General features: G+C 36.7%; 1 protein-coding gene across 1 annotated transcript in view; it reads left to right on the top strand.

The window, feature by feature from the left end:
* The window catches only part of LOC124289186 (E3 ubiquitin-protein ligase RNF213-like), a 137451-nt gene that overhangs the window by 36043 nt on the left and 81605 nt on the right, over nucleotides 1–19803 (top strand). The window contains exons 17-33 of the mRNA XM_046725791.1: nucleotides 44–183; nucleotides 818–892; nucleotides 1070–1176; nucleotides 4913–5048; nucleotides 5881–6082; nucleotides 7126–7360; nucleotides 7604–7747; nucleotides 8762–8870; nucleotides 9192–9357; nucleotides 11504–11672; nucleotides 12591–12706; nucleotides 12890–13087; nucleotides 15422–15547; nucleotides 16320–16440; nucleotides 16909–17147; nucleotides 18898–18980; nucleotides 19500–19633. Coding sequence (XP_046581747.1) covers nucleotides 44–183; nucleotides 818–892; nucleotides 1070–1176; nucleotides 4913–5048; nucleotides 5881–6082; nucleotides 7126–7360; nucleotides 7604–7747; nucleotides 8762–8870; nucleotides 9192–9357; nucleotides 11504–11672; nucleotides 12591–12706; nucleotides 12890–13087; nucleotides 15422–15547; nucleotides 16320–16440; nucleotides 16909–17147; nucleotides 18898–18980; nucleotides 19500–19633 — 2500 coding nt within the window. The remainder of the gene's footprint in view (nucleotides 1–43; nucleotides 184–817; nucleotides 893–1069; nucleotides 1177–4912; nucleotides 5049–5880; nucleotides 6083–7125; nucleotides 7361–7603; nucleotides 7748–8761; nucleotides 8871–9191; nucleotides 9358–11503; nucleotides 11673–12590; nucleotides 12707–12889; nucleotides 13088–15421; nucleotides 15548–16319; nucleotides 16441–16908; nucleotides 17148–18897; nucleotides 18981–19499; nucleotides 19634–19803) is intronic.

Here is a 19803-nt window from a genome sequence, read left to right as displayed (position 1 = left end):
TGTTTAAAATTTTGCCTGAGAGTTTGTTTGGTGTGTTAAACAGGACTATGACAACTGTGCAGGATTTGACCTTGAACTTGAGGTCAGTTTGGAAGACGTTCCTGGAAGCTGTATCATCCAGTGTAGCAGATTATCTCAGTCTGGAACATCTTGGCATCATCCTCAGGCAGCTCGCTCAAGCAGGTACTAAGGGCTTACAATACACAAATAGATATGGCTTTACACAGGAAACAGCCATCAAAATCTCTGTCTGTAATATGTATTAAACTGCAAGAAAGGAGGGATGAACACAAATAGGAGTGTCACTTTGGGCTGTTAGGTCAAAAACAGAAATGTCTTCCAAAACTGGCAGTGCAGTTGCCATGGCTATTGACACTTGTCAGAATCCTTAGAACAGTGGCTTAACAAATGTGCACAAACCTGATGCCTATAAACATAAATATCCATCACATGACTGATATTTTATGATCTCAAAGATCTGCATAATAGCTTGATTGTCTACCTCAAGCTGCAGTTCAAATCACCATTGGCATGAAGTGAAAGTGATTGATTTCAGTTGAAGGTTTAATGTCTCTCTCGGCTAGAAATGTCAACTTAAATTAAGACAAACATATCATTGTTGGTCAAACAGATGAAGAATTACTAATTAAACGCCTGTATTGTACTATCTTCATGTCATATGTCAAGGTTACTTTGAAGGCATTTCATTTGTGAAATTGTTTTTCAATTAAAAATGTACAAGAAATTAGGTCATCAAAAACTTGCAAAAAGATTAACTAATGTACCTATATGTAGTAATTAATTAAAATTTTTCCAGACGAGCGAACATTTAACAGGACTATACCACCACCACTAAAACCAGGAATTTCAAACTTGATTGTCTGCCCTCAAGGTGAGATATATAAGGATGAGATTACAAATAACATTGCCATATCATTAAAGCTCTGCAGTGACAGAAGGATAGAAATATATATTCTTCAAATATCTATAAATATGCTTGCATCTAAGCTAGTAATGTTACATCATGTGAAAGTCTTTGCTTATATTGCCTTTTTGTATACCTCTGTAGCTGACATGCTGAACACTGTTGTATATATGTACAAACACTCAGAGGACCAGCCACTTCCACAACCAGATGAGGTCCTTCTGTGCACTCAACAAACTACCTTTGACCAGGTAAAGCTATACTTCTATGCAAACATTCTGGTGACGTAATGTTGTGGACTATTTATGTAGCTGCATCTGTTGGGAATATTTTCTACTTAGAAACCACTGGACCAATATATAGCTGGAACTTGATGTGCTTGTTACCACCAGAGAAGATACCTGAATTTGTTCAAGAGGTTCTAATCCAGATACACACAAACTTGCACTAGCTGTATTTCATATACAACATGAATAATGCTATGTATCTACACATACCTATGTACATGTAAATATCTGTTGGGAAATAATAGGTAGTCTGAAAAAGATTTATGCCTTGCATCTTGCATGTCAAACCTGTATTAGTTGTATTTCCTATACAATACGAACAATATAATATATGTCTATGCATGCTTGTGTACATGTAAACATCTGCTGGGAAATAATGGGTAGAGTAAAAATAGTTGCAGTAAATCCTGCACTGTAGAAGTTCATATACAATATGTATCTACCCATACTTATTATCCCACCGGCATATAATGCGTTGGGATATAGTCGTCGGCAGATATGTGAGGCAGATCTTGAAGTGGTGCCTTTTGCTAATTGCAGATATTTGTGATTTATTATTTGTGATTTATTATTTTCTCAGTTTCCATGGAAATGATTCGGATTTAGTCTCAAAAAGGAAGGGATGGGTTTCGTTTCCGGAACACAACTGGAAAACTTCTTAATATCTTTCAGCAAAACTTGGCAGATATGTGAGGCAGATGCCAAAGTGGTGCCTTTTGCTATTTGCAGATATTTGTGATTTATTATTTTCTCAGTTTCCATGGAAACAATTTGGACTTAGTCTCAAAAGGGAGGGGGAGGCACTTAGTCTAAAATCAAGCTGGACTTTAAGTAACTGTCAGATGATTTGTTCTTTCAAAGATGTGGGGGCCGGGGGGATATGTCATCTTCCGATGACTCTTGTATACATGTAAACATCTGTTGGGAAATGAAAACATAAACCTGTATTAGTTGTATTTCCTATACAATACGAACAATATAATATATATCTATGCATGCTTGTGTACATGTAAACATCTGCTGGGAAATAATGGGTAGAGTAAAAATAGTTGCAGTAAATCCTGCACTGTAGAAGTTCATATACAATATGTATCTACCCATATTTTTCTCGGTTTCCATGGAAACGTTTTGGACTTAGTCTTAAAGAAGGGTGGGCTTCGTTTCCGGAGCATAACTCAAGAACCATTCAATATTTTTCAACAAAACTTGGTAGATATATCAAACAGATCCTAAAGTTGCGCCTTTTGCTATTTGCAGATTTTTGGCATTTTTATTTTTCCCGGTTTCCATGGAAACGATTCGGACTTAGTCCGAAAAGTGAGGGGTGGGCTTCGTTTCCGGAGCATAACTCAAGAACCGTTCAATATTTTTCAACAAGACTTGGTAGATATATCAAACAGAACCTTAAGTGGTGCCTTTTGCTATTTGCAGATTTTTGGTATTTTTATTTTTCCCGGTTTCCATGGAAACGATTCGGACTTAATCCCAAAAGTGAGGGGTGGGCTTCGTTTCCGGAGCATAACTCAAGAACCGCTCAATATTTTTCAACAAAACTTGGTAGATGTATCAAACAGAACCTTAAGTGGTGCCTTTTGCTATTTGCAGATTTTTGGCATTTTTATTTTTCTTGGTTTCCATGGGAACATTTTGGACTTAGTCTCAAAAAGTAAGGATTGCTTTCGTTTCCGGAGCACAACTCAAAAAATGTATAATATTTTTCAACAAAACTTGGTAGATATATCAAACAGATCCTAAAGTTGTGCCTTTTGCTATTTGCAGATTTTTGGCATTTTTATTTTTCCCGGTTTCCATGGAAACGATTCGGACTTAATCCCAAAAGTGAGGGGTGGGCTTCGTTTCCGGAGCACAACTCAAAAACCTCTCTATATCTTTCAGCAAAACTTGGCAGATATGTGAGGCAGATCTTGAAGTGGTGCCTTTTGCTATTTGCAGATATTTGTGATTTATTATTTGTGATTTATTATTTTCTCAGTTTCCATGGAAATGATTCGGATTTAGTCTCAAAAAGGAAGGGATGGGTTTCGTTTCCGGAACACAACTGGAAAACTTCTTAATATCTTTCAGCAAAACTTGGCAGATATGTGAGGCAGATGCCAAAGTGGTGCCTTTTGCTATTTGCAGATATTTGTGATTTATTATTTTCTCAGTTTCCATGGAAACAATTTGGACTTAGTCTCAAAAGGGAGGGGGAGGCACTTAGTCTAAAATCAAGCTGGACTTTAAGTAACTGTCAGATGATTTGTTCTTTCAAAGATGTGGGGGCCGGGGGGATATGTCATCTTCTGATGACTCTTGTATACATGTAAACATCTGTTGGGAAATGAAAACATAAATAAATGATAAAGAAAAGAGGTTATAATCCAGCTTAAATGTACAGGGTAGTCGTATTGAAAAACCTTTTATGGCCATTACTTGGTCATTTTTTATTTATAATGTAATGAAATTTGGTTCAAGTGTAGTCAACAATCGGGCTCATCATATATATCCCATTGTTTATGACAGTTTGAGTTTGTCCTTTGTTTCAAATATTTTCTTATGTGAACTTAAGTTCTGAAAGATTAAACTTCTCCTGGCTGTTATTCAGCCATTTTATTTCAAACTGAAATTAAATATGGCTAACATGGGATTAGTTGTGGGACTCGAGCTTCCATGAAAATGCCAGGCTGTAGAAGTTGCACTTGTCATGTTTCTCCTTCTGATGACATCATATTTTGTTTCCATCATTAGAGTCTCACAACACGTTTTGCGGGGGGTATTAAAATGGACTCCGTCCGTGCGTGCGTGCGTCCGTCCGTCCGTCCGTCCGTGCACATTTGTCTTTTCCGGAGTAGAACTCTAAAACCATTCACTATTTCTTTACCAAACTTGGCACATAGATAGATCTGGTGGTGTACTGGTGCCTTTTGGTAGTTTTGGAATTCTAAATAAAATATTTTTGGCGTTTCCATGGCAACAAGTTTGACTTAGCCTGAAATTGGTGGTAGTGCACTTTTCCGGAGCTGAACTCTAAAACCGTTCACTATTTCTTTACCAAACTTGGCACATAGATTGTTCTGGTGGTGTACTGGTGCCTTTTGGTAGTTTTGGAATTCTGAATAAAATATTTTTGGCATTTCCATGGCAACAAGTTCGACTTAGACTGAAATTAGTGGTAATGCTCTTTTCTGGAGCTGAACTCTAAAACCGTTCAATGTTTCTTCACCACACTTGGCACATACATAATCTGGTGGTGTACTGGTGCCTTTTGGTAGTTTTGGATTTCTGAATAAACTATTTTTGGCATTTCCATGGCAACAAGTTTGACATAGACTGAAATTGGCGATAGTGCTCCTTTCTGGAGCAGACCTTTAAAAACCTTTCAATACTCTCCTTCCACTTTTCTATATACACACCTAAATATTTGACATAATCATAACTCGTAGACATAATCATGAAGAGTATTTTGCCATTGCGGGGTATATTGATGACTTTGTCTTTTTGTTTTATTAGTGTGAGACAATATGAAAAATTGTATGGCATTTGCAAAAGAAAATTCCTTATAAGTCTGATGAGGATGAGTGTGGCAACTTTGCATAAAATACATTTATATTTTGCCTTTGTGCATGCATGTGTCAAAAAGTATCTCTAAAATAGTATGCTTTTTCAATAACAAATATCAGATGTGTAGCTGTGTTCTTAGGTTGACATCTTCCTTCGACGAGCTTTCTTTAGCAACCCTGGCAAGTTGTATGCAATGGCCAATGCTGATCTGCTGCAGTATGAGATTGAGGAGAGGACAGAAAAGAAGCTCAAGGAGTATTCAAACAGGGAGAAAGGTACAAGTTTTATATTGTCTTAAGACATGCATTTATATATATATGTATATATTCTTGTGACACTGAAAGTCAAAATTAACTGTTGTGTAAAGGCATGATGAAGGCTTTGTTCACACATGAATATTTATATCATTGAAATTTGATGAAACTAAGTACGCTTCATCTCAACTAACATTTGTTAATCTTTGTTTGAGGTCAAGATTACCAGAGACTGAATAAAATAGCTCTAAGAAAGAGAAAACATTTGGTTTTTGTATAAGGCCAGACCAATATTATTTCTTCTCTTACGGATCCGCTGGTCATATTTTTTCAAGAATAGGGGGAGAAAAAAATAAATTTCCCCACTCAAAAAATCAAATTTTAATATTTTTATTGGCCAAAAATGAAAATGTGCAAGAAAATGTTTTTACATTGACTTTTGCCCCATATAAACTTCATAAATTGCCAAAAGTAAAATAATTTTAGTATTTAAAAGGCATATTAATTTAACTGTTTATTTTTATTTATTTGTTTCCTCCTGCCTTTAGGTTTTCTGAGGAAAAAATCCGTAAAACAAGAAATAAAATTGATCTGGCCTAAATGAAGATATTTTTGAACACATAATTGCACTTGTCCTGTCAAGGTCAAGGTCATTTCAAAAGTCTTTCACCCATGGAATGATTTGTCAATAGTATGGAATAGAAACTTTGTGAATGTTATGCTTCATAAGTTTGCAACAGTAGTATTCTGGCATTTAATTGGTGATGGTTGAGGGTGAAATCAGGTCATCAAAACTCATGAACCTTGTGATAGGTATTTGACTAGGTATTACAATATACCGGAATATTTTCAGATTTTGATTGTCAACTTGTGATACTGTGTTCCACGGAAAATGAATTCAAGGCTAGAATTGTGGCAGCCCTTGAGAGACAAAGATGTCCACCTCCTGCACTGCAAAACTTGCATGATGTGAAAAAATATCTCCTCTTAAAGTTCTCACAAAAAGTGGAATGTGATCAAGATCACAATCCAGCCTCAAATTTGGATTTCAGCAGGTAAGATTACGGTATTAGTACATGTTAATCACATTTCTTCAAACCATTCACAAATACCATAAAGTGACCTGACAGCAACGAAGTTTCACTGCTGCAGATAATGTAAAGGCATATAGAACCCTGCTCTTACCTATTTCATAGTTTTACCAAACATAAATATGACATGGTACAGAGAAGTGAAACTTTATGATATATGATAATGTGAAGGGTGAAAATTTGACATTAGGTTAACATTTTTTCATTTATGCGTAAATTCCTTTTATGTAAAATTGTGGAACAACATTATGTATCAGCTGATATTTGTCACTCCATTTGAATTCAGATTTAGTCAAAGAATTTAAGATAGGATTACAGATTTTTTTCTATGAAGTGAAAAATCCACCTGTGTAGGTTAAAATTAAGCAGTCAGTTGAGAAACTTGGAGATGTTTTGATAGTGTGGGTTCGAATCTTAGATGGGATTTAACCCCAAAACATTGTAGAATCTGTACTTTCTAAAAGTGTAATCCCCAAAATACCAGATGTTGTTGACAAGTGACAACATGTAAAATTTACAGAGTGACAGTGCATTGTTAAGGACTTTGTCAGTCTTGAACTAATTGAATTTAAACTCATCTGTAAATGCTGTTTCAGTTTGGTTGTTTTTGTTTTTTTGTCAAATGGTTGCCTTTTAAAGAAAATTAGTTATCATGAACAGAGTTTAGCAAATTTGGGTGGTGAAATTCTGAACATAAATGTTACATTAATCCTGCTCCTGACAGATTTGTAGTAAACAAGTGCAAAGCATGACCACTGCAAAATCCTCACACAAAAATCTTTGATGACATAAGTAAACACCTTCATGACACAATGAAATTGGACATGTTTACTTAATCTAATCAGCCTTACAAATACATTTGTATTCATATTTAGAGGTAAACAAATCAATATGAACCAAAGCATTTAGTTAGATGCTTCTGAGAACCTAGTTTGTGCTGATGAGAGATAAAGTTGACAATTTAATTTTGTAGTGTCTTTGAACAATGCATACATTTTTGTCCGCAGTTCCACAGTGCGAGTGATCAAGTCCAAAAGAGCTGGTGTTGGGAAGACCTTATACAAGAAGCGTCAAGTTGAGGCACTGCAACGTCTGAACCCCAGAGTCCCTGCTACATCAGTGTCCATACATCTGTATGAGAAAAGTGTGTCCACAACAGCTGTGGCAGAGAAACTGCTGGATCATACGCTGCAGCCTGGACAAGTCCAGCCTAGAATATTCCACTTGGACATTTCATATGAGGTGAGCTACATTCACCTTTGTGAATGTCCAGGCTAGCTATTCTCGAAACATTCGTAGCCCTACGAACTTCTTAAGCCCATTCTTAACACATTGGCTACGATCAAAGTTAAGATTTCTTAGGGATACGAACGTTTCGAGAATAAGGGCCCTGTATCTTTGAGCACATTTGCAAACTAAAAGACCCAAATATATATGCATTGAATGAAATGAACAGATTAAACCATGTGACGGTTACTGTGGCAGGTTCAGGAAGGTGTTGACTATCTCCTCTTCAACCTGCTGGTTCTGGGCTGCATCAGCAACAACATGGGACATGTCTGGCTGAAGTCTCCCTTGGACCTGTATCTCGTGGAGACCATTCCCATCACAGATGTCAGGCAGGACAGGGTATGTATCTGTCAATATCTGGAGAGTGAAAGTCTGTATGTAATACTGTGTATCTTGTAGAGTCCATTCCCATCACAAATGTCAGGCAGGACAGGGTAAGTATCTGTCAAATTTTGGAGAGTGAAAGTCTGTATGTAATACTGTGTATCTCGTGAAGACCATTCCCATCACAGATGTCAGGCAGGACAGGGTATATATCTGTCAATATCTGGAGAGTGAAAGTCTGTATGTAAAAATGTGTACCTCATGGAGACCATTCCCATCACAGATGTCAGGCAGGACAGGGTAAGTATCTGTTAATATCTGGAGAGTGAAAGTCTGTATGTAATACTGTGTATCTCGTGGAGACCATTCCCATCACAGATGTCAGGCAGGACAGGGTATGTATCTGTCAATATCTGGAGAGTGAAAGTCTGTATGTAAAAATGTGTACCTCATGGAGACCATTCCCATCACAGATGTCAGGCAGGACAGGGTAAGTATCTGTTAATATCTGGCGAGTGAAAGTCTGTATGTAATACTGTGTATCTCGTGGAGACCATTCCCATCACAGATGTCAGGCAGGACAGGGTATGTATCTGTCAATATCTGGAGAGTGAAAGTCTGTATGTAATACTGTGTATCTTGTAGAGACCATTCCCATCACAGGTGTCAGGCAGGACAGGGTAAGTATCTGTCAATATCTGGAGAGTGAAAGTCTGTATTTAAAAATGTGTATCTCATGGAGACCATTCCCATCACAGATGTCAGGCAGACAATGGTATATATCTGTCAATATCTGGAGAGTGAAAGGCTGTATTTAATAATGTGTATCCTTGTGGAGAAGGGCTCAGGGAACATAAACAAACATCGAGGGTACATCAACCCATGCCTCCCTCATGACCAGTGAACAACTTATAATGTATATTGTAGCTTTTAGTACGTTATTGACACGAGACAGGATGGGTGACTATTTAGTATGAGAAACAACTTTTCTGTACATCAGTATATGTTTATGACTTTGATGTTATTTAGAGAGTCAATTTACGTCTAATCCACACCTTGCTGGAGGTCCTTCCTGATGTCTACTGCTGGTCTCCTCAAGACAGTCTGCAGATACTCAAAACTGGCATTAAACCAGAAGGTATTTAAGGGGGACCAGACTTATACAAATTTCCAGTCCTAACAAGTTTTATAAAAACCTTATACTTTTGCCTTCTTTGTCTGGCAACTAAAATCTTGACTGACCCACAATACACATACTTATAGTTTCAACCGTGGTACTAGTAATGCTGAATGCAAACAACATTGTGGAGCACAATCCCTCTTTAAATTTTTTTAATTGTAATAAGTTATCAAGCCATGCAAATGTAGCAAAAAATATGTTAGGATGCTTTCATACTAAAACTATTCTACCAGTTCAAGATCATGTCAGTGTTAATTTTGTGAACATCTTTTCTTGTAGAGTATGGTGAGAAAGACAGTCTCTTTGATAACATTGAGTTTGAAGGTGAAATTTACCAGCGACCATTTCAATACCTCAAGCGATGGAACAGCAACAAAGGGCTTACTAACATCAACCCACGAGTACCTGAAGGAACACATGAAGAATGTCTAACAGTTCTCCTGCAGTCAGTACTTCAGCAAAGTCATATCTCTGTTCGTATTATCCCCCTCAACGCGTTTTGCGGGGGGTATTAAAATGGAGTCCGTCCGTCCGTGCACATTTGTCTTTTCTGGAGCAGAACTCTAAAACCGTTCAATATTCTTAACCAAACTTGGCACATAGATAGATCTGGTGGTGTACTGGTGCCTTTTGGTAGTTTTGGAATTCTGCATAAAATATTTTTAGCGTTTCCGTGGCAACAAGTTTTGACTTAGCCTGAAATTGGTGGTAGTACACTTTTCCGGAGCTGAACTCTAAAACCGTTCACTATTTCTTCACCAAACTTGGCACATAGATAGATCTGGTGGTGTACTGGTGCCTTTGGTAGTTTTGGATTTCTGAATAAAATATTTTTGGCATTTCCATGGCAACAAGTTTTGACTTAGCCTGAAATTGGTGGTAGTACACTCATCCGGAGCTGAACTCTAAAACCGTTCACTATTTCTTCACCAAACTTGGCACATAGATAGATCTGGTGGTGTACTGGTGCCTTTTGGTAGTTTTGGAATTCTGAATAAAATATTTTTGGCATTTCCGTGGCAACAAGTTTGACTTAGCCTGAAATTAGTGGTAGTGCTCTTTTCCGGAGCAGAACTTTAAAAACCTTTCAATACTCTCCTTCCACTTTTCTATATACACACCTAAATATTTGACATAATCATAACTCGCAGACATAATCATGAAGAGTATTTTGCCATTGCGGGGGATATTGATGACTTTGTCTTCTTGTTAGTATTACATTACTGGATGTTAATTATTATTATCATGTAAATAGTTTTCAATCGGCTGAAATGAAATACGTTTTGGCCCTACACAGACATTCATTTTCTAAATGGCATTTTTTCACGACTGCGTTTTAGTAATATTCTCACCTAAAATTGTCTTACTAAGGAAGTTGAACTTTGGCATGTATGTTTCCGAACTGTATATTCTTGTTCCAACAAATGATGACCCCAGATTTGTTCAAGAGGTGTGTTTTCCTCATATGACTGCCAATGCTGCCACATTGAAAACAAATATTTGTTGCTATTATTATGTCATTTGGGTTATCCATGCAACAGAAATTGGTATCTTCTGTAAATCATGAAATTAATGCGAAAAATGTGTCTGTACTCTATCACATTATTATAATGACGCATTTCAGTCCAACCATGTGTACTTTTGGGAACTTAATAAAATACAGAAAACATAAATATCTCGCCGTTTTATTGTCTTCAGCTAAGCATTCATCATAACAATACAGAATATAAAAATAATTTAGACATCTGTCATTAAAATAATTGACAAATGAGCACTCATTTCCATGACACTAATTGATATCCACTGAACTTATTCATCGGCAAATTATGTAACAATAGCGGAAGTGTTGACACTACACATTACACCAATACTGGTCACTTCATCATTACAGGTAACCCAAGTCACATGAAATTATCACTGGTTACAATCAATGGTCATTGTTTAAAGTCACTCAAGCACATCAGCCAGACGGGACATTCTCCAACCTTGCAGGATCATTTCGCGCAATCTAGCTAACCTTTGACATCGCAGCTTCCATCAGACAAGCAATCACGTGATCAAACATGGCAGCGTAGTCAAAACATCATCAATTGATTTCCATTCATTGCTTACCAAGCACAATTCAGGTTATTTGGTAAATAGCAAGTGTGAAAAGAAAATGAACATCATCAAAGATTCAGAGTGTCACATTTTATCATCAATACACATTCCTGAACTCGCATTATTTTCGTGATGCATTTTAGAATAGACCCTTCAACTCACATTAAATTTGTGACGCATTAATTTCATGATTTACAGTATATATTTTGTAGTCAGGCCGAACACATAGGTTTTGTTGTTTTGGGTTTTTTTCAGATATGTTATGTTTTGATCTTGCTTTCATTTTTGAATTTGGAACAGGCTCTTAATTTCTATCAAAATTCATGCATTCTGTGCATCTTGTAGACATCATTCCCAGTCAGAAAGCAATATGTGTCTTTGTTAAATGGGTTGTTATCATTTAATCACCTGTAAGCTGTGATAATTAAAATATATAGAAAACTGTAGGTGAGCTACAGAGGTTCATAGCTTGATGTTTATGTATATTTCAGACATTGTGGTGTGATGGATCCATCTTGGTCTGAACTTCACAACTTTGTATGGTTCCTCAACACCCAGTTGGTCGACTTTGAGAAATCTAATTTTTGTTCCAATGCTGTCCTTGAGGATTTGCCAGGTTTCCCAGTGTTTGTTCTAAAGTTCCTTATCCAGATGTCAAGGGTGAGTCAAACAGATTACCTTTTCATAAACATAGCAACAACAGGCATTGTTAATAATTCCCAGAATACATCCAACATTACACCATCATAAATCCTGTATTTTGGCTGCAATCACACAAAAAATAATCTTCCAAATTTCCAACTGTTCTCTCCACTTCACACTGACAACCAGGTATCAAAATAACCGTACTGCTAATTGGTATCCACCCCTTCAACAGGGTGGTGTTTGAAACTTTGCATTTGTAAATCAGACATTTTGCCAGTAAGAATATAAAACATTTCATCTGAAACAAGATTCAAGGCTAAGGTTTACATTGCTTACATGTGTACACTTATCTTTTACCATGTCTGACAATACCTTCCAGGAAGTTTCAACATAATATTATCAGGTTTTCTGATCCAAAGAAATAGGATTTTGTTAAGTTCTTATAGAAACTTCACAGGAACTTTTGGAATTGTTTCAAAACTTTGGACAGCCATTTTTTATGCTTTAGAAACTAAAGATCTTTTCAAATATGAACCTTTTTCTGGATAAGTCCAAGCTCATTTGTTCACCCTGCCTCGAGAACTGAAATGGAGCCTAAAGTCTGAGGCATATATCAAGAAAACATATTTGTATTTCAAGCCTTCTTACTTAAAAACGGCTAAATTTAAGAAAATATTGACAAAATAGCAAGGGGTTTTTTTTAAAAAATTTTTAGGGTGCTAAATATGCCTATGTTGGATGCATACCGGGGTAGGTTAATATCGAAGATAAGACCCTGAATATGAATTAGAATGTATTCTGTGCTTCATATTTTAGAATATTGCAACATATGTCTAATGTATCGGACATTCTCTCCTCCCATGAACAAAAGCAATTCGTATTATGATGCTTGGTGCATTCAGGATTCAGTTCATTCTCTTTCATGTTTCACAGGACTTTGCAACGAGATCTTTGGTGATGAGTGAGCAGACGCCTCTGGATCAACTGAATGTCCAAGAAACCATAGACCTAGCTCAGTTTCAGATGAAGAGAAAATGGGGAAAGCAGGTGTGGATTTGCCTAGTGTCAAATATCTAAAGTGGAAACGGCCTGTACAGTGTGCTTATAAAACAAATAGTTGCAAAGTTAAAACAACAACGATAACATTAATCCGATTTCATCAATTGTTCTGCTCTTATGAATGTAAGTGTATCTAAATGCTGTTGATGTACAGTATTGATCCTTTTCTTCAGTCCTCATCCCTACATTTTCTTCAACCCTGATGGCCACACCATGACCTTCCTTGGCTTCAACATCGACCGCCAGACAGGGAACATGGTGGATCAGCAGACAGGGAGGGTGCTGGAGAGAAACCTAGTGCCCAAACCACTACAGGAAGCACTGATCAGAAACAGGGTCAACATGAATGAAAACTTTGAACAGATGAAAAGGTTTAAACAGCTTACTTATATATGTATAGTTAATAGTTAGGTAATGATGTAATCATATCTGATAAGCCAGGTACAAATCTTTAGCCAACTACCTAAATGATAGTTGAGAGTAGATTTATACCAGATTATAATATTTGTTGATTTCAAATCTGGAAACATTGCAGGTATTGAATTGGTGTGTTCCTCCATGACCAAAAGCACTGACTGTTTGGTGACAGCAGAAGTGATTAGTAATGAGGATTTGGCAGAGTCTTCATATTTTCAAGAGTGAAATGAATGAACTCATTAATAAATGAAAATAAGTTTTAATACACATAAGTGTCCTTTCCTGTACCCACACCATGAATTACATCATTATCCCCCGCCGCGCGTTTTCGCGCAAAGCGGGATATATGTATTAGGCTCCATCCGTACGAATTCGAATATCTTAAGAACCGTTGACTAGATTCTTTTCATATTTGGTACCTAGGTTCATCACAGTATAAGAAAGGTCCAACTCAGGTTTGGTGACCATCACATCATTTTCAAGGACACTGTGACACTTTGAAGATTTCAGCATGTAAACCTGAATTCACTGGATTTTCTTCATAGACTTTCAAGACTTCCCTTGAATGTTTTTCAATAAGCAATTTCTTTAGTACCTTTTTTGCATATTTCATACACTATGACATTCATGTCAAGGTCAAAGCCAGTTTTGAAAATATTTGTGTGTTTGAACAACTAAAGAGCAAGATATCAATAGAGGTTGACTGGTCGTGTTTTTGTTGACATTTAACTTCATGTTAAACTTTCATTACTTTTAAAGTTTGATTTGATAATTTGCGGCGGGGGTTTATGTCACCTTAGTGACAATGCTTGTCTTACTTGTTTTCGCCTCTATTGTTAGTTCCAAAATACATGCAACTATCATAAGATGGTAATGTCATTCAGATAGGAAATCCGAGCATTGGGATGTTAAATACATTGCAGTTTGTAGCTCCAAAATTAGAAATTTTGTACACTTCCTCTGCCTCTACATCATTGCCATACATCCAGCATTATGGCTGAAATCCAACTGATCTTCACAAGTTTCCGAAGTCCTTTTCACTGTCAGCTACACACAACTAGTTGTCAAGTCAACAGCATTGCCAATTAGTATTTCTCTCTTCAGCTTGATAAGGCAGGAAGTTGTGTGCAAAATACTCATTATGTCGGAAAGCGCAGGTTAAATCTCCAAATTATCATCAAGGCACGAAAATAATAATAATGATAATAATAGTAATGCACTTGTTGAATGCCTGATATCCAACTGATGCTGCTCAGGGGGCGCTTTAACAGGGTCTGTGGAAATAGGTAGGTTTTCAGTTTTTCCGTGAAAGAGTCCAGTGAAGTGCAGGATCTAATGTTAATATGAAGAGAGGTTCAGAGAATAGGGGCATTGGCTGAGAAGGCTCTGGTTCCCATGGCTGTCTTGGAGTCTTAGCAATGAGAGTTGGCATTTGCTCTGTGATCTGAGAGTTCTGTTTGGTTGGTAGTGATGAATGAGATATTGTGGTGATTGAGGATCATTCAGGGTGGAGTCACCTCACTACTTTCCAAATGTTTATCACCCAGACTGTTATCAGTACTAGTAGTTACGGAAAACACTACACATTTCTAATGACAAGAGGAAATTCAATCTTTCTGACTCTGAAGTTAATAATTATAGTAATAATGCTAATCCAACGCAATGCTGCTCTCTGGCATTACATTATTACCCTGATGGAATTGTACTTTCAAAGCTGCTACTTAGTGCTTCGCTTAGTGCTTTCTGTACATCCGCTTCTCAGGTACCCATTTTGAACAGCTGGGTGGACTGAGTGCAATGTGAGCGAAGTGCCTTGTCCAGGGACACAACATAGTATGAGACCAAGGTGTCTCCACCGGAATTTGAATCCGGGCCTTTGGCATGAGAGGCCAGCATGCTAACCACTACACCACTGTGATCCTCATAGCCCTATCTTGACCAAACAGAACATTGTTTTTTCAGATTTTTCCCTGTCCTCATGGAAGATCCACTTCTACTACGACTACATTAGGAACTATTTACCACTACATTAAGAACAACTTCATAAGATATTTTTTCAGTTCTTAAGTTGAATAATCAAGTAGGATTATTTTTGGATCCTTTGTGAAGTAGTATCAGTATTTGATGTGCCCATCAGCCCGGTTTGCAGAAAACATTATTCTGAATAAATATTTTGTTTTGCTCTGCTGTGGACTTTACATGAATCATTGTCTCATACAGATTCAGTGCTACTTGTACATTACCATGAACATGTTTGGTTCTTATAAATTGCATTTTTCCATTTACAGACACGATCGATTGGCTAAGCTGTGCAGTGTGATGCCAGGTGTCGACTTTGTACATGACCCTGATGACACATATGAACTGACAACAGACAATGTCAAGAAGATTCTGGCCATTTACATGAGATTTCGGTGAGTGTTTGCCAGCCAAGTCAAATGTCTACATGTAAATATTGCACAAAGGAAGCCACAGGCTACTTCACAGATCATGCCTTTGCAATACCAGGCCAAGGTTGCGTTTTTGTGGCTGTGCCCAACACAGTATGTGTCTATTATGGCTGCCAAACAAAGCTATATTGGTGATTCCACTGGTTATCAGTTTCTCCCTTGAAGCTGGTAACTCTGACCACAAGTGGTAAGTAAGGAAGAGAGTTTTTATGGATGTCAACTTCTGTATTATGATAAACAGGGTTATCATAATACAGAAGTTGACATCCATAAAAACTCTCTTCCTTATGTGTTTCACTTCTAAATGCCATTCCCGCCATATAGCTTGTCAAACTCTAAATGCCCATCAAAGAGCAAGTGGTAAGTAAAAAGTTTCTTTATTTGTTATTTCTGTCATCACTTAAAAATATTGAGTAAAATATGAAGAAGTCAAACTGCAATGAGATCAGTAGAAAATATGACATTCTCAAAGCAAGAGGCATGTGTGAAAGCCTTAATAATAGTTGTGACAGATGAACTAGAATACATGATGTAAATGAATGCTGCTGATAGCTCCAAACTGATTCACTGGACACAGCAGGATGTGATAACCCAAAAATAGGTCAAGAGTAATGGTATGATTAATGTGTGGCTTGTATATAAATGAATGTAATAAAGATATTTAGTAGCTGTACTAAATATATTACAGATCTACCAGATTCTTATAGGATATATTGCTGTGTACCTGTTTGTACAGATGTGGAATCCCAGTGATAATCATGGGAGAGACAGGATGTGGGAAAACAAGACTGGTCAAATTCATGTGTGATCTGCAGTGCTTGCCAGGCTCTGACATGGAAAATATGGTCATTGTGAAGGTAAAGGTGTAATAATATATGTTAGAGAGGGACATCATCACCATATGTAATTCCAAGTTTGATCTTCATCAAATGGAATTCAAATTTGTGTGTCATCATGATATGGACATGTTTTATATCACATGCTTATGATAATTTACATACATATTTTCATCGTTATTAAAATTAAGGATCAAAGTCATTAAAGTGGAAGTGCTTTTTGAAGGTTCTTAAGAAAGGACATTCTGATGCCCTAAATTTGCAGTGATGCCATTATACTGAAAGTGTAAGTGTAAGTTAGGAAGCATAGGTCTTACTCCATTAGACAACCTTGGGGATGAAAGATGAACAAAGGTACTACCTAGTAAGGTCATATTTAACTTTCTTAAGTACTAAGACAGGTTTGAAATCGTGTATTTTCACAGACCAAAATTAATGTAATCCGACCATAAATGCATGTGTTTTAGTGTTGAAAGTTATCTTTGAAAGGTTCATGGAGGCACAACCTCTGAGGACATCATCAAGAAGGTCGAGAATGCAGAACAACTCGCCATCGCTAACAAGGCTAAGAACCCACACATGTACACTGTCCTGTTCTTTGATGAAGCAAACACAACTGAGGCCATTGGACTCATCAAGGAAATAATGTGTGATGGCTCTATGGATGGACAGCCACTGAAACTGTCAGAAAACCTCAAGATTGTTGCTGCATGCAATCCTTACAGAAAGTATGTTTGAGTACATAAGTGTTATGGTGTTAGGTAAACCTTGGAAAGGTCATTAGTTCCCATACAGGTAGAGCTATTGCACATTTGCAAATAGTCAAAAGTAATGCATTCAGTTTCTCATGCCATTGTAGCATCTTGTTTATAAAACAATAAATACCAGTAGGTGATTATTATCTAAGACATATTAAGCTCTACCTTCATGGATAACATACGAGTAAAGACTTGGTATGATTTATAACTGTATTGTCCATGTGTGATTTCAAGATTTAATTCCTGTTGATTGCTAGGACCTTTCTTTAATGAAATTTAGAGCTTAAGTTACTAAGAGAATTTTGTGTATGGTTTAAAGTATTAAGGTTAAGCAACATCTAAATCTACTTTTAATATCCATCTAAATGATCTATAATTGCAAAATTTAGTGTTGTTAGCAAAGATAATTAATGAGTCAATGGCATTGGTCTATTGAGTAGGTTGTTGATTTTAGTAAAAGAATCACTAAATATGTTGCTGTATATAATCAGCATTATGTGGAATAAATACCGCTCAGATCATCATAGGCTTGCAAAATTGAATTCTACACTGTACATAACCATATAATAAATGTAGTGGATACATGGAAAGAATTTCCAGTTACAATCATTTGAAGAAATGTTGCTGGTAACGGTTGTGAGATAATAATTATCGAATTGAAAACTCACTGCTATCAGTAATGAATTATGTCAGTAGAAGTATCAGTCTTTACAGATGATATGAGTAAGATGGGAAATCTCGATGTTGTTCACATTTGTGAATCAGTAGTGCCTAATAGCACCATGATTTGTCAACATTCATTCACTTCATGAGACTGTGTATGGGTCTCCCAACCACCATTTCAGGGAGCCTGTTCCTCCCTTCTTGCAGCAACAGGCCATGTTCATGGCTGGCAGCCTTACACGTTGATGCACATATATCCATCCCTTTCATGCCTTAGACTTGATGTTCATATCCGCATCGTCAGACACAGCCATGCCTATCAAAGAATGCAAAGTAAAACTACTCATCTGAAAACATGGCGTGCAACAATTATCCCCGTTTTGACAATGTTTACATCATTGACATGCATTTGGTATTATGACAGTTTGTAAGGTGTGTACATGATAACATGCCGGCATAGTTTGAATTGGTTAATTCTGTACTTTATGTATTTCACATGAGGTCAGTCATTACCATTTTGAACCTATTGGTACATGTTCCATAATCTGCCATAACCTGCGGACTGCCATAACCTATAAAGAATGCCATGAATTGCAGACACTGCATGATAAATCAAACTCAAACAATGAATGAAAACATATGAATCAAAAGTGTATTGTAAGCAAATCAACTTGCTTGCCAGAAACCACACAGATTCATCTACCATCTTTGAAATGGTCAAAGTCACTAAGATTGTTTGAAATACTACTATAAGTCATTTTCATGTATTTTTCTTTTCAATATACATGTATCTTGCCTGCATTATGCTTTTGTCTCTATGCAAATTTCTTTTCATATTTACTTCCACAGTGAAGTGGTATTCAAATTAGTCGTTATATTTGTTTTTTGTTATTTGTAACCTATGATTGACAAAGTATTTTCCCTATAATAACTGGACTATGGTATAATGACAGTATTTCAGGTATGTTGTTGGTGTTTGGACAATGGGGAATTCAGTTTCACATAAATGAAAGTATTCAAAGATCTTTGACTAACTTTTGCTAATGTTTACAAACAGGCATTCGGATGAGTATATTCAGAGACTTGAAAAAGCAGGACTTGGCTATCATGTTGAGGCTGACAAGACAACAGATAAGCTGGGTAAGTGAGTCCACTGGAGTGATTTCTGAAAGTAAAATGGTACAACTGAAAATTATACTTTGATTATGGAATTAGTAGAAATGGAATCCCAGACAAATTAATGACAAACTGTCTTGTTCATCTATTCATGCATGGTACTAACAGAATAATTGATGAATAAGGATTTATGGTTAAGACATCATGATTGTGTTGATGATCAACCATGAAATGCAGATTGCACTTTCATATTTACAGTTTTCAGCAAAGAAATGCATTTCAATGTGTATATGTACACTAGGTATTTTCATTATTTTGATATATTTAGGATGTTTCCAAAATTAACCTACTTCACATAAACGGTATCTCTTTGAATATAACACTAAATTTACATTAGATTTTAGTTCCATAAATGTTTTACACATTGTAGTATTTTTGCCATACAGATTTGTAATTGTAAATTTTTGTAGTTACTGAAGCAAGATAGTTATGACATGAACCGCAGTAATATGTGTACATGTGTTGAGTATTTTCTATGTCCAGGCCATGTCCCTATGAGGAGACTTGTCTACCGGGTGCAGCCCTTGCCACAGAGCATGCTACCTCTTGTTTGGGACTTTGGCCAACTCAACGTTCAAGTGGAAGAACTCTACATCAGACAGATGGTCAACAGATATGTGAGATGATTTCACTGTTTCATAGCTATGAAATGAGCGCTGAAGTCAACTCTTGATCTGTTAAGCATGTCTGCTTGTCGGTAGTAATATTTAACATATGAAAGATATTCTTTAATCCAGATGATATAGTCCACCTCTACATCTGAAAAGAAAAGTGGGTCACTGTGCAT

The sequence above is a fragment of the Haliotis rubra genome, unplaced genomic scaffold (assembly GCF_003918875.1).
Source record: "Haliotis rubra isolate DU_JTF1 unplaced genomic scaffold, ASM391887v1 Scf1116, whole genome shotgun sequence".
NCBI classification, from domain to species: Eukaryota; Metazoa; Mollusca; class Gastropoda; order Lepetellida; family Haliotidae; genus Haliotis; species Haliotis rubra.
Note: the sequence above shows the minus strand (reverse complement) of the source record. Positions and strands in the feature narration are given on the sequence as shown.